Source organism: Artemia sp. Qi Xiang Cuo, chromosome 4 (genome assembly GCF_049724085.1).
Source record: "Artemia sp. Qi Xiang Cuo chromosome 4, ASM4972408v1, whole genome shotgun sequence".
NCBI lineage: Eukaryota > Metazoa > Arthropoda > Branchiopoda > Anostraca > Artemiidae > Artemia > Artemia sp. Qi Xiang Cuo.
The window spans coordinates 31,275,497-31,296,246 of NC_142797.1; the positions used below are offsets into that span (position 1 = coordinate 31,275,497).

At 32.8% G+C, this 20,750-nt stretch overlaps 1 protein-coding gene across 2 annotated transcripts in view; it reads right to left on the reverse strand.

The window, feature by feature from the left end:
- The window catches only part of LOC148952995 (xyloside xylosyltransferase 1-like), a 31,209-nt gene extending 11,135 nt beyond the window's left edge, over nt 1-20,074 (reverse strand). For both annotated transcript variants that reach the window (XM_089087495.1, XM_089087494.1), the window contains exons 1-2: nt 19,958-20,074; nt 3,628-4,071 (exon numbers count right to left, since the gene is read on the reverse strand). In XM_089087495.1, coding sequence (XP_088943621.1) covers nt 3,628-3,906 — 279 coding nt within the window. In that variant the 5' untranslated portion in view covers nt 3,907-4,071; nt 19,958-20,074. The remainder of the gene's footprint in view (nt 1-3,627; nt 4,072-19,957) is intronic.
- Nucleotides 20,075-20,750: the final 676 nt, after the last annotated feature.

Sequence of the window (20,750 nt, forward strand, 5' to 3'; positions counted from 1 at the left end):
TCTTGAACATAATTAAATAAAAAAAACAAGTTTTTAAACTGAAAGTAAGGAGCGACATTAAAACTTAAAACGAACAGAAATTATGTTGTGTATGAAAAGGGCTGTCCCCTCCTCAACGCTTCGCTCTTTACGCTAAAGTTTCTTATTGTTTTAAAAAATAAATTTATGAGACAGAGTCAAAATTTAGAGTAAAGAGCGAGGCGTTGAGGAGGGGATAGCCTCTTTCATATACGGAATAATTTCTGTTCGTTTTAAGTTTTAATGTCGCTCCTTACTTTCAGTTTAAAAAACTTGTTTTTTTATTTAATTTCTGATCGCTTTTTAGTTAATGCAGGTTTTATTTTGGTTCACCGTCATCAAAATTTGCATAAAAATTTTACTTTTCTTTTGCTAAATGGATATCTCTAAATTTGGTTCTGACGTAATTTACAAATTAACTTACCTAACAAACTTCTATATTCGTATATGTTTCTTCTGGCAAAAAATACAAAGATGCAGATTTTTGCAGATATGAGCTTGAAAACTATGTAATAGGGTTTTCTGATACGCTGAATCTGACGGTGTGATTTTCATTAAAATTCTTTCACTTGTAGGGGATGTTTCCCCCTCTTTAAAAAATCGGGTAAATTTTCTCAGGCTCGTAGCCTTTGATGAGTACTACTAAACTTAATAAAATTTATATATTTAGGATCAGCATTATAAACACATTCTTTTGATAGATTTATTGACATCAAAATTCCGTTTTTAAAAGTTTCGATTACTATTGAGCCGTATCGCTTGTTTTTTTTTTATTGTTTTTTTTTTATTAAGTATATGTTATTACGTATATTTGGGGGTTCTTCCCTTATTAAATACCACGCTCTTTAAGTTAAAATTTAAAAAAAATTTTGATTCACAAACCCCTGAATCACAAAGGCCGTTCAATTAGAATAGATAGCCCTTTTGAAAGCACTAAAAAAAACTGTAGTGTAAAGAGCGAGGTATTGACTTGGGGGAGAACCCCATCACATACGTTATAATTTATGTTTGTTTTAAGTTCTAATGTTGCTTCTTAGTTTTAGTTGAAAAAACTTGGTTTTTTTAATTTAATTTCTGATCGTTTTTTAAATAATGCTTGGAAATCTGGCGCCCCCTTCATAGAAATTTCCCTTACTCAAAACAAACATCCTCCACGGAAAGATTCTCCAGAGTAACCCCCTCCTATAGCCCCCCCCCCTCCAGAAAAAAATCCTTCCTGAAAATGTCTGTATAGGCCTACTTCCCAATAACCAATAAATAATGCTGGCAAGTCCAGCGCCCCCTTCATGGCAATTTCCCTTCCCCCACGAAAAATTCCTTCATTGACAGATCCTCCAACATAACCCCCGACCCCCCCCCCCACTACCAGAAAAAAACCCTCCTGAAAACTTTTGTATACATCCCAATAACCAATACTATATGTTAACATTGGGTAAAGTTCATAACTTTTAGCCCTCCCCCTGGGAACTTCAGGGGATCAAGTCATCCTAAAAGACATATTTATCATATTTTCGACCATGCTGAACAAAATGAACATCTCAAAATTTTGATCGGGTGACTTTGGGAAAAAAATAAGCGTGGGAGGGGGCCTAGTTGCCCTCCATTTTTTTGTCACTTATCAGCCAAATTTTCTCAGGCGCTCAACTTTTGATGGGTAGCACTAAACTTGATGAAAGTTATATATTTCATTTGTTCGTTAACATTTGGTTTCATTGATGTATCTATTGGTATTCAAAACCCGTTTTCTAGAGTTTCGGTTACCATTGAGCCGGGTCGCTCCTTACTTGGAGTTCGTTTACACGAACTGTTTGATATTAAAAAATGGAGAGATAGGGACGCTGTACAAACGACCGTAAGGAATACGCTACCGATATTGGATATCTGAAGCACAGACCAGATTCCTTGAGAAAAGATTCCTTGAGGAGCAATTGAAAGTGAATGAAAGAGGTTCTCTTGTTAGTACCGGCTCTGAGGATCAAGGGCAGCTTCTCGCTGATGGAATACAAATGGTGGTTAACTTAGTCCGCCTGTAGATTTCTCAAGTCGGTCTGAAGCTGACGGGTGGGACTTCGGATAAAAGAAAACAATAGTGGGTACCATGATTCTATTAAGAAATGCCCTTCTATAAAGGAAAAATAAAAAATAAAAAAGCCCTATCTCAAATTGCCACACCCAAGGGGGCAGCAATAGCCCTTCGGCTATTTGAATCTGGGGCAATGTAGCCTGAAACTCGACTCATTATTCCGAGTCCACTCGCTATAATGATATACATATATTATATGGGAAAATTCATCAAACTGTTTATTTTAGACAGGTCAGGTACAGATATTGCCATTTTGCACACATTGCCATCCTAATTTAAGCGGACATCAAAATATAAGGTTAGCAATTCGATACATGATTAAAATGCCTAAGATATGCCTTTTTAGTTACAGTACTTAAATCATTGTGAAGCGGCATTACCAGTAAACGACATCTATCTGTCAAGAAAACGTCTGAACTTGTATTTTACTGTATGTGAAATTCCGTTCAATCTATTTTATAGCATTTGCTAAGAGCCCTACCGCTGCTCGGTAGTGAAGAAGAACATTCTAAAAAATTTAACTCTTTGGTCTCTCGTGTGTTCTTCGTGAAATGAATGGATTACCCCTGTAGAATCTGCCAGTTGAAAATTTTTATAAATACTTATATAAAAAAGGCCAGAATCCATAGATTATGGTGCTGAACTTCTTCAAAGTTGAGCACCACACAATCACTGTATAATTAAACTGTGTTATTCTAGCCTGTAATACATAGGTATCAACAAACTAATAACATGGTTTGAAAATGCACTTTTTCTGATGTATTACTTGAGAGGGTAACAATAATTTTTATATGTTAACTTAAATTTATTAGGAAAATTCAACGAATGTTACATTACATGGTTTGGCCCCATGAGCCAGACAAAAAATCTTTATGATTTTTTTTTTGCATATTTTTTTTGAGCTGAACATTATTCTAGGCTAGTTGGACTATTAATTGGACACTTGGTCTTGACTTGTTAAAAATCGAAATGTCTTAGCTTTACGCCGACACATGAAATTTGCTTCAACAAAACCATGTACGTCTAGTCCGGGACCAATTAAATAGTTACGAAATTGCTAATACTTAAATTTATGGCAGAAATAAGCATCATCACTAACATAATGTTTGCTGCACATCAATTGAAAAACAGCTTTAGAAATAGAATCGTAGAAAACACTAATTTAGTTAGAAAGGATTGTTAGAAGGACTAAGCAGTCTTTCTAACTTAGTGGAAAACACTTTAATACGGGCTCTTGGGGTGAATTTTTTAGCTTTCATTTGACTACTATTCAAATTTTATGCCATCAGCTTTAATTGCAGTAAAAAGCTGTTTTTTTGTATTCCTGTGTAACCAGCATCTATCTCCCAGGGTATGTTTAAAATCTAAAAGGAAAACTGTATTTTCAGCTCAATTCAGCAACTGAATTGAACCGAAACTTAATCATCAAATTGTTATTATCGTATATGTATTGATTGAACTACGTTTTTTCCTAAAGAAAAGAAAAAAACTATCAATATACACACACAAAAACACAAGAAACTGACCTGGGTAGTGCCTCTATGGAATGCCACCACTTTTTCCAACGGGGTATTGTAATAAACAATATCTTCAGGAGAACAAATAATATGAAGTTCCAGCTTACAGTCTCCTGAATAAACTAGAATGCTTTTCATGAGATGCACAACACTTAAAAGCTCAGTTTTGTCGGCGAGCAGTTGACCTAGTACAATAATTCGGATAGGTTCATGTCTAGTTAGTAGTCCTTTGTAACAGAAAACAATAATTAATAATATTGGAATCAGAGTCCGTGCACGGCTTCGCATGTCAAATTGGTTAATGCTTATACGTTTAAAATATATAGCCTAGCCATCATCTTCGAGCTTCTTTCCTATAAACTGAGGTTGCTATCTTCTTCTATAAAAAAGAAATACTTTTAACAGCTTCTTTAGTTATTTTCATTAGTATTTCTGTTTCTCCTGAGGTAATGCCTGAAAAAAAAAAAAAAAAATCTGATTTCTATATCAGAGCATCTAGAAAAAAGTGAATACCTACCTAACTATTTGAACGTCCAAAATGAAGACATAATCCCTCCAGATTTTTTTTTTTTTTAATTGCAAAACTTGAGATAAGTATGACCAAAAAATTTACACGGGTTTCTTACTGAATCCCTCCCGGGTAGTTTTTTGATGTGATAAGGTATTAGTAGTAGCAAATAGTAGTTGAAACACAGCATGGGCTATCATTTTCAGTGCAGTCTAGTAGCTTCAAACTCTAATTACTAAAAATTCTTCCCAACTCAATGATTTTTGAAGACGTACTGACGATTCTCCCGGGGGCAACTCGACTCAAAGATTCCATCTCCATTCCTTGAAGGACATTATTCCTATATGCTCCTACCAGCTACTGTTTGAGTGTTAAGCCTTTTTTTTTTATTCCATAGATCAACTAAGTAGGCAGTTCCTGAGGGTTTACCAACTGATTCCCTAGCCTTGAAAAAAAAAAGCAATGCTATTAATTTTTGGTTTAAAAAAAATCACAAATTTTATCTAGATGAAGATATTGGCACCTGCAGGAAAATTCCCAGCGGGTGGTAAGCCTGTAGAAATTGTCTAGGTGGCTCACATGTACTATGTTGACCGAACACCGGTCGATGCTGTAGTACTTTTAATTGAAAGATTGGTGCCTGAGTACACATTTTTTATATGGGTCGTAGGAGTTCGGGAATTCCATTAGAAAGCGAAGGGGCGGGTTAAAGTTCGAAAAAAAACTTATTATCAAAAAAGTGACAGTTATTTCTTGTTTCGAGCTCTACCGTTTTTTCCTATTTTATTTATTTTTGTTTCCTGTGGGAACGGCCAGTTGTGATGTTTATTCATGACGTTTTCAAATTGTTCGACCTTGTTCTTTTGTTAATAAAATCACATAAACAAGTTTATCACCTAAGAAACTTACAAGAATTGTGAATTATCCTAAATACATGAGAAGCTTCCGGCATTCTCAGGCCCTTGCTCTTTACACTAAATTTTAACGCGTCCTTTACAAAAAAAAAAAAAAAAAACAAAAAACAGGAAGGTATTCTCTTTGAACCTAGAGTCAGTAAGACTGCAACCGAGAAATTTTTTAGTTTGAATTTTTTGAAGAAAAGTTATGCTTTAGCGTAAAAAGCAGAGCGTATAGGGATACGGCAGCTCCTCCCCCTCCATAGTTAGGATAATTTATGTTGATTTTAAGATTTAATGTAACTTTCAGCTTTCATGTGAAGAAACAAGGTTCATTTATATATTTAAGTTCAATTATTTGGAATAAGTAAATTGTACACTGTACAAAAAAATGTTTAAAAAACGAAACCCGGAACCAGGTGGGAGGATGACCTTCAAGGCTGGTAGACAAGGCTTTTTGATGCATTAATCAGAACGGTTTTTTCATCATTTACTGGTCTTATCACATTTCCCCTCAATTTTGGCCAAAATAGTGTTCAGCAGTACAATGCGGAAAACAAGTAGTAACTTATCTAGTACTTTGAACTATACATTCAAGTATACATTCACGCCTACATGAATATGCAGTACAGTTTCACGTGCACATTGCAAAAAATGCGAGCAATCTCTTACCTATAAAGTGGTCAAACACGTTTTGGAAGTATGGTTGTGATTGTATAAGACAAGCAGACTGGTTATTGTTATATATTTCAACTATACAAGGATTTGCACATGAATATACACTACAGTTTCACGTGCACATTGCAAAAAAGCGAGAAAATCTTTTATACCTATAAAGTGGCGAAACACGTTCCGAAACTACAGTCAAGGTTGTATAAGACAAAATTAGAGTGGTATTTTGCTATTGATATAAATTTCACAAGAATATACAGTTCAGTTTCACGTGCAGATTTTAAAAAAGCTGGCTGTACGAGTGGGGATTCCCCACTGGTTCCTGAAGTCTAGCTTGTTACACAAGTTTGCTTCAACTCCACGTTTTCATGGATGCTACAATCAGAATTGTTTGATTGACATTTGCAAAAAGGGATAAGGGATTCGCGAATTGGACTGTAAAAACGATCTTATTTGAATAATAGGGAAAAAACAGAGCTAGATAACATTTGCGAATTGGATCGTATGACGATGGAGAAAAAGGGTTAAAGTGATTAGCAGTTAAGGTAACCTCAATGGCGTTTGAACAGTGGTGTCAGTTTAAAATAGAGTCTAACGTTATACTATACTAGAAAGTTGATACTAAGAGAGATGTAGATGGCAAGAAAAGAATTTTATTAATGGATAGCTTTGCTTCTTCGATGTATTCTGTATAATACACAAGTTGCGTTTGAACAGTGTTGTCAGTTTAAAATAGAGTCTAACGTTATAGTATACTAAAATGTTGATACTAAGAGAGATGTAGATGGCAAGAAAATAATTTTAATAATGAAATTCAGAACAAACCTTAGAAATCCTTGCAAATCAAGTAGTAAGGTGTATTTGAGTACGAACCATAAACGATCATAAGCACCAATGACCCTAACCAGCAGAGAAACCAACCCCGCAAAGGTCCCCTATCCCAAAACTTGAAGGGCGCCCCCGCCCCTCCAAATTTTTGGCCCCCGCCCCCAATTTCTTTTTGGAATTTTTTTTTCGATTATTTTTTATTTTTTTTTATTATTTTTTTTTTTAACATGATATATTTTTTCAACTTTTTTTTTGCATGTCTTCGAATGAGATGAAACATACTTAAAACAAAACAAAAAAAAATCATAGTTACATTCTATTGATTTTTCAAAGTTCATTTTGAATTTCTTTCGTTGAAATGTAAGAGTTGGAATACTTCAGTAGTGTTTTGTCGTGGTTTACCTTGTCAAACCTATATTCTCATGATTTTTCAAAGTTCATTTTGGATTTATTTCGTTGAAATGCAAGAGTTGGAATATTTCAGTAGTGTTTTGTCGTGGTTTACCTTGTCACACTTACATTCTCTTGATTTTTCAAAGTTCATTTTGGGTATCTTTCATTGAAATGCAATAGTTAGAATATTTCAGTAGTGTTTTGTTATGGTTTACCTTGTCACAGTTACATTCTCTTGATTTTTCAAGGTTCATTTTGGGTTTCTTTCATTGAAATTTTTTTATCAACATCTTTTGTCAGATACATCGGAAAAAATTGACAGAATCTAAGTGTCAGAGTAAACATTTTTTTTATCAACATCCTTTCTCAGATACATCAAATAAAATTGACAAAATCTAAGTATCAGAGTGATTAAATACTTTATCAACATCATTTTTCGGATATGTCGGATATAATTGGCAAAATTTAAGTATCAGAGTGATTAAAATCTATATAAATATCTCTTTCTCGAACATATGAGGTAAAATTGACAAAATATTAGCGTCAGAGTGAACAAAGTTTTTTATACCAATATCTATTGTCAGATACATTGAATATAATTGACAAAATATAAGTATCAGAGTGAATAAATGCTTTATCAGCATCCTTTGTCGAATATATCGGATAAAAGTGACAAAATCTAAGTACCAGAGTGAATAAATGCATTATCAACATCATTTGTCGGATATGACAGTTAAAATTGACATGTCGGATAAAATTAACAAAATCTAAGTGTCATCATCAATCATCAATCATTTTATTAATACTAAACTCTATTACAAACGTAAAGAAAAATTATTTGGCCCAAGAAGCTTGGCTTGTTGTGGGCCTGTCAGAGTGAACATTTTTTTTTCTCGACATCTTTTGTCAGATACATCGAATATAATTGACAAAATCTAAGTGTTAGAGTGAATAATTTTTTTTATCAACATCCTCTGTCAGATATATCGGATAAAATTGACAAAATCTAATTATCAGCCTGAATAAATGCTTTATCAACATCATTTTTCGGATATGTCGGACAAAATTTTTTTTATCAAGGAAATATCTGAGTGCGTTTAAGGTATAGTACGAATGGCTTGCAAAAAACACGAAAATACTATCAGAATGAATAAATTTTTTTATCAACATCCGATGTTGGATATGTCATTATGAAAAAACAATGTAAGTATGTAAAAAAGAAAGTAAGTAACAAACTCTTTCTTGAATTCACTTCTTGGATACAAAATACAGAAATTTAATTCAGGAAATTATGAAAAAAATTTAACAAATTCTTTATTAACATTCATTATCGATTGATGTCGCTTCCTAGACAGACAATACAGCAATTTCACAAAATCTAAGTATAGGAGTGATTAAATTCCACATCAACTTTCATTTCTCGGATACATAGGAAAAAGTTGACAAATCTAAATGTTAGAGTGAATAAATTTTTTTATCAACATCTTTTTTCAGGTACATCAGATAAAATTGACAGAATCTAAGTGTCAGAGTAATTTGTTTTTTATCAACATCCTTTCTCAGATACATCAAATAAAATTGACAAAATCTAAATTTCAGAATGAATAAATGCTTCAACAATATCATTTATCGGATATGTTGGATAAACTATACAAAATCTAAGTATCAGAGTGATTAAATTCCATATCAATAACCCTTTCTCGAATACATGAGATAAAATTGAAAAAATATAAGCTTCAGAGTGAATAAACTTTCTTATACAAATATCTATTGTCAGATACATCGAATATAATTGAAAAAATCTTAATATCAGAGTAAATAAATGCTTTATCAGCATACTTTGTCGAATATATCGGATAACATTGACAAAATCTAACTACCAGAGGGAATAAATGCATTATCAACATCATTTGTCGGATACGACAGTTAAAATTGACATGTCGGATAAAATTAACAAAATCTAAGTGTCATCATCAATCATCAATCATTTTATTAATACTAAACTCTATTACAAACGTAAAGAAAAATTATTTGGCCCAAGAAGCTTGGCTTGTTGTGGGCCTGTCAGAGTGAACATTTTTTTTTCTCAACATCTTTTGTCAGATACATCGAATATAATTGACAAAATCTAAGTGTTAGAGTGAATAATTTTTTTTATCAACATCCTCTGTCAGATATATCGGATAAAATTGACAAAATCTAATTATCAGCCTGAATAAATGCTTTATCAACATCATTTTTCGGATATGTCGGACAAAATTTTTTTTTATCAAGGAAATATCTGAGTGCGTTTAAGGTATAGTACGAATGGCTTGCAAAAAACACGAAAATACTATCAGAATGAATAAATTTTTTTATCAACATCCGATGTTGGATATGTCATTATGAAAAAACAATGTAAGTATGTAAAAAAGAAAGTAAGTAACAAACTCTTTCTTGAATTCACCTCTTGGATATACAATACAGAAATTTAATTCAGGAAATTATGAAAAAAATTTAACAAATTCTTTATTAACATTCATTATCGATTGATGTCGCTTCCTAGACAGACAATACAGCAATTTCACAAAATCTAAGTATAGGAGTGATTAAATTCTATATCAACGTTCATTTCTCGGATACATAGGAAAAAGTTGACAAAATCTAAGTGTTAGAGTGAATAAATTTTTTTATCAACATCTTTTTTCAGGTACATCAGATAAAATTGACAGAATCTAAGTGTCAGAGTAATTTGTTTTTTATCAACATCCTTTCTCAGATACATCAAATAAAATTGACAAAATCTAAATTTCAGGATGAATAAATGATTTAACAACATCATTTATCGGATATGTTGGATAAAATATACAAAATCTAAGTATCAGAGTGATTAAATTCTATATCAACAACCCTTTCTCGAATACATTGGATAAAATTGAAAAATCTAAGCGTCAGAGTGAATAAATTTTTTTATACCAATATCTATTTTCAGATACATCGAACATACTTGAAACATCTATGAATAAGAGTGAATGCATGTTTTATCAGCATCTTTTATCTAATAAAATAGACGGAAGTTGAAACACCTAGCCAGTAGCGTGAATGAATGCATTATGAAAATCATTTTTCGAATGCATCATTTAAAATTGACATGTCGGATAAAATTGACAAAATCTAAGGGTCAGAGTGAACATTTTTTTTCTCAATATCTTTTGTCAGATACATCGAATATAATTGAAGAAATCTAAGTGTTAGAATGAATAATTTTTTTTATCAACATCCTCTGTCAGATATATCGGATAAAATTGACAAAATCGAAGTATCAGACTGAATAAATGCTTTATCAACATCATTTGTCGGATATGTCGGACAAAATTTTTTTATCAAGGAAATATCTGAATGCGTTTAAGGTATAGTACGAATGGCTTGCAAAAAAACATAAAAATAATATCATAATTAATACATGCATTATCAATATCACATGTTTGATGCGTCATTATGAAAAAAAATTGCTGCTATGCGAACAATTAAGTAAGTAGCAAGATATTTCTTGGATTTATTTCTTTGTTGCAAAATAACGAAATTCAATTCAGGAAATTATGAAAAAAAATGATACAAATTCCTCTTTAACATTCATTATCGATTGATGTCACTTCCTAGACAGACAATACAGCAATTTCACAAAATCTAAGTATAGGAGTGAATAAATTCTATATCAACATTTATCTCTCGGATACATAGGAAAAAAGTTGACAAAATCCAAGTGTTAGAGTGAATAATTTTTTTTCAAAGTTTTTATAGAATATATCAGATAACAGTCATAAAATCCAGGTTCTATTCCTTTTGGCTTCATGCCGTGTTACGTTGAATTTAGGTTAGAGCGGTTTTTATTTCTATAGTTTACTAGTGTATATTTTTATAATATAAAAAAATTATGATTAGTATGAAGTTGATTGTGACAGTGTTAGGACTCTAAAAAAATGGATAGATTTGAGAAAGAGCGAATCATGGGGAATCTAGTGTTTATGGAAAAAGGTTTGATTCTAGATGATGATTTTCTAGAGCTGTCTATTCAAAGGAAGATATTTTCTCAGGGAATGCTTGTCGATGGAATGAAAACTGATTCTCCATCATTAGACTATTGCATGAAGCTGTTACGTTGTGGTTCCAATGCATTTACACAATTTATTGATATATTAATCACGACACGGCAAAATGATATTGTGGATATGCTTTTAAACACTAGTTTAGAAATTTAGGACTTTTTTTCATGAGAAAGATGGTGTTCAATGATGATTGGTTACCCCCCAATGTCAAGATTGCCATAAAGTTGCAAATAATACCAAAGACGAAAAGCATATTGAGCCTGTTGATGACACACCAGTAAAAATTGGGTATGACTCAAAATGGAATAATAATTATTTTACTGATTACGAACTAAGAGAAGACAATGCCTACAATATCAAGAGAGAACATGGTGAACTATCTTATGCAACAGATTCAAAATGTCCAAAGTTGATCATTGATATTAATAATGTATCATAATATATTTTTGTATTAATATTCTACATAGCATTATTTCATCAAAAATATATTTTGCATTACATTGTCATGTGTTAATTATTTTTAGAGTAAGATAGCATATCAAACGTTTAGAATGTCTATTAAAACATCGGAGATGTAAGAAAAGGAATTTGCATGCATCTATTGTCAGACACATGGGATAACATTGACAAAATCTAGGTATCAGAATGAATAAATTCTTTATCAACATCCGTTGTTGGATGTGTCATTATGTCATTATGAAAAAATTGTAAGTAAGTAAGTAAGTAACAAACTCTTTCTTGAATTCACCTCTGGGATACACAATACAGAAATTTAATTCAGGAAATTATGAAAAAAATTGAACAGATTCTTTATTAACATTCATTATCGACTGAAGTCGCTTCCTAGATAGACAATACAGCAATTTCACACAATCTAAGTATAAGAATGATTAAATTCTATATCAACATCCATTTCTCGGATACATAGGAAAAAGTTGACAAAATCTAAGTGTTAGAGTGAATAAATTTTTTATCAACATCTTTTGTCAGATACATCGGATAAAAATGACACACTCTAAGTGTCAGAGTGAATAAAATTTTTTTTTATCAACATCCCTTAAATGCATTATCAACATCGAATGTCAGATACATCGGATAAAATAGAAAAAATCTAAGTATCAGGAAGAATAAATTCGTTATCATACTTATTATCGGATAAATCAGACGACAGTAATAAAATTCAAGTCCAATTCAATTTGACTTCATGCGTCGTTACGTTGAATTTAGGTTAGACCGGTTATAGATGGCACTACACCCGGTGAGACACAGAGTCATAGTGAGAGAGATATTCAAAAAGTTGAGTTAATTTAAGTTCACTTAGAGTGGCAAGACATGCATTGGAATACGCAAACACCCGCCCAGACACAGACACAGAGGCAAAAAGAGTGTGAGCGATAAAAACACATACAAATACGTAGATTTAGACACAAAAAAACGAGAAAGACATGGAGTGTACACCGCGACGGCGCATACATAGTGAGAGAGACATGCAAAGTCGACATAGCTTTATTTCATTTTTTAAGGTTAATTTAGACGAGGTTACTTGCTCGCACGTAACCTCGATAAATGATGATAACATATCCGATAAATGATGTTGTTAAAGCATTTATTCATTCTGAAATTTAGATTTTGTCAATTTTATTTGATGCATCTGAGAAAGGATGTTGATAAAAAAAAATTACTCTGACACTTAGATTCTGTCAATATTATCTGATGTTTCTGACAAAAGATGTTGATAAAAAAAATTAATCACTCTAACACTTAGATTTTGTCAACCTTTTCCTAAGTATCTGAGAAATGAACCTTGGTATGTAATTTATTAACTTCTATGCTTAGATTTTGTGAAATTTCTGTATTGTCTGTCTAGGAAGTGACATCAATCGATAATGAATGTTAATATCCTTATTAACATTCATTATCGATTGATTAATTTTTTTTCATAATTTCCTGAATTAAATTTCTGTATTGTGTATCCAAGAGGTGAATTCAAGAAAGAGTTTGTTACTTACTTACTTTTTTACATACTTACATTTTTTTTTCATAATGACATATCCAACATCGAATGTTGATAAAGAATTTATTCATTCTGATAGTATTTTCGTGTTCTTTGCAAGCCATTCGTACTATACCTTAAACGCATTCAGATATTTCCTTGATAAAAAATTTTTTTGTCCGACATATCCGACAAATGATGTTGATAAAGCATTTATTCAGTCTGATACTTAGATTTTTTCAATTTTATCCGATGTATCTGACAGAGGATGTTGATAAAAAAAATTTCTAACACTTCGATTTTGTTAATTATATTTGATGTATCTGACAAAAGATGTCGAGAGAAAAAAATGTTCACTCTGACACTTAGATTTTGTCAATTTTATCCGACATGTCAATTTTAACTGAGGTACCCGACAAATGATGTTGATAATGCATTTATTCACTCTGGTACTTAGATTTTGTCACTTTTATCCGATATATTCGACAAAGGATGCTGATAAAGCATTTATTCACTCTGATACTAAGATTTTGTCAATTATATTCGATGTATCTGACAATAGAAATTGGTATAAAAAAATTTATTCACTTTGACGTTAAGATTTTTCCAATTTTATCCCATGTATTCGAGAAAGGGTTGTCGATATGGAATTTAATCACTCTGATACTTAGATTTTGTATAGTTTATCCGACATATCTGATAAATTATGATGTTAAAGAATTTTTTCATTCTAAAAATTAGATTTTGGCAATTTTATTTATGTATATGAGAAAGGAAGTTGATAAAAAAATTATTCGGTACGACAAGTAGATCTTTTAGCTTTTTTCTATTGTATCTGACAAGGAATGTTGATAAAAAAATTTATTAACTCTAGCACTTAGATCTTGTCAGACTTTTTCGAAGTATCTGAGAAATTAATGTTGATATAGAATTTAATCATTTCTATACTTAGATTTTGTGAAAGTGCTGTATTGTCTGTCTAGAAAGCGACATCAATCGATAATGAATGCTAATAAAGAATGTGTTCATTTTTTTTTCATAATTTCCTGAATTAAATTTCTGTATTGTGTATCCAAGAGGTGAATTCAAGAAAGAGTTTGTTACTTAATTACTTTATTACTTACTTACAATTTTTTTTCATAATGACATATCCAACAACGGATGTTGATAAAGAATTTATTCATTCTGATAGTATTTTCGTGTTTTTTGCAAGTCATTCGTACTATACCTTAAACGCATTCAGATATTTCCTTGACAAAAAAAAAATTTTCCGACATAACCGACAAATGATGTTTCCAACTCATGCATTTCAAAGAAAGAAATCCAAAATGAGATTTGAAAAATCAAAAGAATGTAACTTTGACAAGGTAAACCATAACGAAACACTACTGAAATATTCCAACTCTTGCATTTCAATGAAAGAAACCCAAAATGAACTTTGAAAAATCAAGAGAATGTAACTGTGACAAGGTAAACCATAACAAAACACTACTGAAATATTCCAACTCTTGCATTTTAATGAAAGAAACCCAAAATGAACTTTGAAAAATCAAGAGAATGTAACTTTGTCAAAGTAAACCACGACAAAACACTACTGAAATATTCCAACTTTTGTATTTCAACGAAATAAATCCAAAATAAACTTTGAAAAATCATGAGAATGTAATTGTGACAAAGTAAACCACGACGAAAAACTACTGAAATATTCCAACTCATGCATTTCAACGAAAAAATTCAAAATTAACTTTGAAAAATTAATATAATTTACCAATGATTTTTTTGTTTTGTTTTAATTATGTTTTATCTCATTCGAATACCTATAAAAAAAGTTGAAAAAATACATAATGTTAAAAAAAGAAAATAATAAAAAAAAAAAAAAATCGAAAAAAATTTAAAAAAAATGGGGAGAGGGGGCCAAAAAGTTGGAGGGTAGGGGGACGCCCTTCGAGTTGGGGGATAGGGGACCTGGGGGGGTTTTGTGTCTCTGCTGGTTAGGGTCATTGGTGCTTATGATCCTTGATGGTTCGTACTCACATACACCTTACTACTTGATTTGCAAGGATTTCTAAGGTTTGTTCTGAATTTCATTATTAAAATTATTTTCTTGCCATCTACATCTCTCTTAGTATCAACTTTTTAGTATATCATAACGTTAGACTCTATTATAAACTGACAACACTGTTCAAACGCCACTTGTGTATTATACAGAACACATCGAAGAAGTAAAGCTATCCAATTTTAAAATTCTTTTCTTGCCATCTACATCTCTCTTAGTATCGACTTTCTAGTATACTCTAAAGTTAGACTCTATTTTAAACTGACAACACTGTTTAAACTCCATTGAGGTTACCTTAACTGCTAATCACTTTAACCCTTTTTCTCCATCGTCATAGGATCCAATTCGCAAATGTTATCTAGCTCTGTCTTTTCCCTATTATTCAAATAACATCGTTCGTACAGTCCAATTCGCGAATCCCTTATCCCTTCTTGCAAATGCCAATCAAAAAATTCTGATTGTAGCATCCATGAGAACGTGGAGTTGAAGCAAACTTGTGTAACAAGCTAGACTTCAGGAACCAGTGGGGAATCCCCACTTGTACTGCCAGCTTTTTTAAAATGTGCACGTGAAACTGAAGTGTATATTCTTGTGCAATTGATATCAATAGCAAAAAACCAGTCTAGTTGTCTTATACAACCTTGACTATAGTTTCAAAACGTGTTTGGCCACTTTATAGGTATAAAAGATTTTCTCACTTTTTTGCAATGTGCACGTGAAACTGTAGTGTATTTTCTTGTGCAAATCCTTGTATAGTTGAAATATATAACAATAACAAGTCTGCTTGTCTTATACAATCACAACCATACTTCCAAAACGTGTTTGACCACTTTATAGGTAAAGGATTGCTCGCTTTTTTTCAATGTGCACGTGAAACTGTACTGCATATTCATGTAGGCGTGAATGTATAGTTGAATGTATCATTCAAAGTACTAGATAGGTTACTACTAAAACACTGGCCTATTGGATGGCGTTCTTTTTATCAAACAGTATTACTTGACTTGATATTTTTCTATAGAAAATTTAATTTTAATATTTGACCTACTTCCTGTCGTCTGATTAGGCTGAAATTTACGCACATATTGATTTCCGTAAAGGTATATGAAGATTTTTTCAAAGAGAATTAAGCACAAAATAAATCCACATCACTAGTCTCTAATCTCTCAGAGATATAAAAAAGAACATTTATGAAGATTATGAGATCCCTCAGCAAAAACAAAACTAACTTCAATCAACCCATGACAAAACAAAAAAAGTGGTAAGAGAAAGATTTATAAAGAGGCTGCGTATTTTTTTAAAACAGTTTTAACATGATTTGAGGATAATCAATTAATTCATTACTTTGATAAATGTACATATGTTTTTACAAGCTACTTGGTTAAAGGAGAGGAACAGTGTTGCAAGGAAGGAGAGTTGTTTGGGTTGAGAGGAAGGCTTGGTCTTGCAAATTGGAATATCATACTAACTGACTCACAGCACGAGAAGCCTTAGTCTTGAAAAGTTAATGGCCAGTGCCAAAGAGTTTGGAAACTTGTCAGTGCCAAAGAGTTTGGAAACTTGTCAAAACCAAAGTTGGAAACTTTGGTTTTCAGCGATTTAACATGGTCAGGCCGTGCACTTTTGCACTCTATCACCGCATTTGTTTTACCTTTTTATTAATGATATTGATGAGTTTTTTTTCTTAGAAACAGAAATGCCCCGAGGTTAAAATAAGGTAATTGGAGCTTTTTTGTTTTGTTACTTGCACATGATATATCATTGCTGGGAAAATTGGCTACTGATTTGTAAAAGATGTTAGAGATTTCGGATAGTTACTTTCAAGTAAAAAATAGTTTCAAATGTAAGTGAATTCATTAGATCAGCTTTTGGAAAAGAAGAAATGGAAAAGAATAGGTTTTCTACAAAAGAGAATAAATGAAAGATCTTAACAAATTTATTTATTAATGATGTGAATTAACAAGTTCAGGAATGTGGAGTGACCAGGTGCAAATGGTTAGTCGGAAAGTTTGGAACGCTTCATGCATGTTACTGACGAGCCCCCCCCCATTGGCATCTAGGACCAGTAGATATGAAGTTACATCAGAGAATTCTTAAACGAAAATAGGGCCAGTTTTCTGTTATGGTGGGGACGTTTCAGGGTTTAAAAAAGGGGAAAAAGTAGAATGAGTATGTTTAGGACACTTCAGGAAAATATTAGATGTAAGCAGGAAATTCAATTGTTTGGTGTTAACGGGTGAACTAGGATTGCTTTCATCAGAGATAAGAATGATGAAGGTTAGACTGGCTAAAATGATGATTCGTTGGGAAAAGGTCATTAGTTTACCAAATAAATGCATCTTGCCTTATCTGGCCTGCTCTGAAGGTGTCGCAGGATAGAAAGAGAAGACCACAGGCTTTGCAGATGAGAGCAATTTTAAAGAGTCTTGGGTTGTTTGGTGGTTTGAATGAAGGGATGGGGATAGTGATCCAGTGGCGGTTCTGGCCTTACTTACTCCCGGGGCCAAATCTTCATTAGCGCCCCTTCTCCTGTCTCCCAAAAATTTTCAGCCCAAAGATTACCAAAATTTTCTTTTATTTAAAACTGACTTTTCTTACTTTATATGAGAAAACATCATGGAAAAATTAAAACTTCGGATTCAATATTTTCTTATATTTACTACCAACTGCGTTCTCAACTTTATTTTAATAAAAATAAAATTCCAAAGATTAAAAAATGATTATAAATATTAGATTATTTATTTGGAATTTTGCGCCACTAAAATTTCGATAAATGAAAGTTCAAATAGGGATAAAATCCTTTTAATAGACAGTGATGATGATAAGAGTGATAGAAATTCACCAAAAATACCAGATATTTCGGTCACACATGCAGTGACCGTCATCAGTAGTAAGACTACTGATTTTATATTTTAACTAATTTTTTTAATTTTAACTTTTAACTACAAATTTTAACTTTTATTTATCGTCATAAAAAGGCAGTGTAGTCTCCAAAATTATCTACCCTAAAATTTCTGCACCCAGGGCAGGTGCCCCCTCCTAAAACCACCTCTGTAGGAATAGAGATCGGAAATGTTGCAAAATTTTTAAAGGGTGTGTTGGGATATCAGGAGACTCGGAAATTACGCAGGGAAATCGCAGCCTTGATGCCCCATAGAAACTATTTAGTAATGACATTAAGTGGTATGCGCAAGGTAGGGGTAATTTCCTAGCACTTGGTAATAGAAGGAAAATGTTTAGGGGGGGGAGGGTAAGGTTGATGGATGGAGGCATCATAGCCCCATGGATGGTATGCTGAACTTGCAACCCAATGTACTACGGGACGGGAGGGGGTGGGGGGTGGGTTTGAACGCTTGCGTCGCAATCTTTTAGCTTGGGGTAGGGGTTAAGCTCGAACACAATTCCAAAAATCATCTGAATTTCAGATGCTAGCTGAAGCAGGAAACGCTGGTCCTGTTGCAAATACCAAGTAAGGATGATGGATGTTCCGTACTCATTTTCAGAGCCATTCCTAGAGGGGGGTACAACCAGGGCCGTTGCCTCGAGCGTTATGTGGCTTGGGGGGCGCTACGGCTGGGGAATTTCCTACTTAGATCCAATTTACACTTTTATTCGGTTTTTATGCTTATATTTAAGTCGGGAGAGGGCGCTGTAATTAATTTCGCCCCGTGTACCACCGACCCTAGGAGCGGCTATGCAGACGCCCCATGTTTTGAGAAGCTTGCCAGGATGCGCTTCACTATATGGTACCTTGTCCTAAATGACAGGATTTAAGGAGATAATTATTTATTTTAAGTAATGAGTGGTTTGTTTCAATAATGGAACAAAAGATTCTAGTACAACGTTACTATAGTGAATTATATTAAGTTAGGAATGACAAACAGAGAACGATTTTTGTAGGGGAAAGGAAAGGGGTAGAGTACTGGAAATAATATTGAATGTTTGTGAGTTGTTTGATCTTTTTTGTTGTTCTTTTTTGTATTCATGGCCCTTGTGGTATTAAAGCCCCAAATATTTTATCTATCTAGCTACATATCATGGAAAAATAAGGAGAAGGAAAAGAAAAAAGGATCTCTCCTTTTACTACAACGCCTGGAACTTCCTTAAAAAGTAGGCAATTTAAAATGGAATTGGGTAATCTATTATTAATCTATATTTTATAAGACTGAAGCTGAAGTTTCTCTACAAAGATTAATTAATCAGTTATAGGCCAACTCACCCCCCAGGAAATCCCCTTCCACAGACAATTCCTCCCCTTAAAATTCCTCCGAAAAATTCCACCCACGAACAATTCTCCCTTGGAAAATCTCCCCCATCCAAAATTGAGCAGCCAAAGGGAAATTATGACAAAATAAAATTCTATGTTTTTGTAGGATCTTGCTTAATCTGATGGTGTGATTTTCGTTAGGATTCCTTGACTTTTTGGGGTGGTGTCCCCCTTTCGTTTTAATCCTAAAATTTTTGCGGAAAACAATCAAACGAGAATATTTTTCGCAAAATCGATAAAACAAAAAAAAACAAATACTTCAATTAAGACCTCCACCAAGCCATCCCCAATATCAAAAAACGGATATATATCGATGGCCAAAATTAACCTCGTTTGATTTTGTCTTTTTCATAACTTTTTTCTAGTTTTCTCGTACTTTAAAGACAAAGTTTTAAAACAAGATTTTTCACCAAAAAGGACGCGTATTTTCCCCAGCTGGAAAGTTTGGGTTCAGGTCCAAATCCAGACTTTCCAAACTTCGGGTTACTCTTAATATCAGACAATGTAACGAGCGTGTGTTAATTGATTTTGATACATTTTAATACCGCAAGATATAGGAAATTATAAACAATGCCCGAATTCTTGCTTAAATACTTTATTTCTTAACAGTAAACTTCAAAAAAGGAAAAATAAAACAAACATACCAATAATTTATAAGTTCTCTGTCAAGAGTCAATCCAAGTAGTTTCACACGAAGAATAGCGAATTAAATTCAATAGTTAACATCTGTGAAATTACCCATGAATATCTTTGATGATCAAAATTAACGGTAACCAATTATTGTCAAAGCAATCTAGCGTTAAAACAAAAGTCACTACAAAATAATTGTTGCAGGAATTAATGTCTAAAATTTGTCTTAATTGACAATTTTTTAACTATTCCTTTTAAGTTGAGGAGGAATAGCAATAGGACACTGAAGCCAGTCTTGAGCTAGGTTCCAAACACGAGGAAAATTCTGCTTTAACAGGCCGATTTTATGTTACCCGATGAAAAGTGTCTTCATCTCAGCAAATATTCGGCTCGCTTCTATTTTCAATCAGAGTTGAAAATGGAGTTTCCTCGGCCAGACAAATTCTGTCTAAAATAAGGGTTCATGTGTTTTGGTATTTTTTTTGGATAGATATCCTGAAAAAAAAAAAATCTAGGAAGGCTCCAGAAACTTTTGTCTTCAGCCAGAATACCATAAGCGGGGATTCACACAGTAAAATACCTACATCCTTTTTCTTTGAAAAGAACTTATCGCCTTCTCTCAGAATTTAGGTCTACTTATAATCGGTTTGAGCCAAACTATGTTCCAACCTGCCAAGCACCAATTGAAATTTGATTTACCTCTCTCACCCTAGTCTTTGAAATACTAATACCCCTCCCCTTTTCTGACTCTGACTCACTTGAGCAATTTCATAGACTAAAACCCCTCCTCCATAACAAACAGTCTTC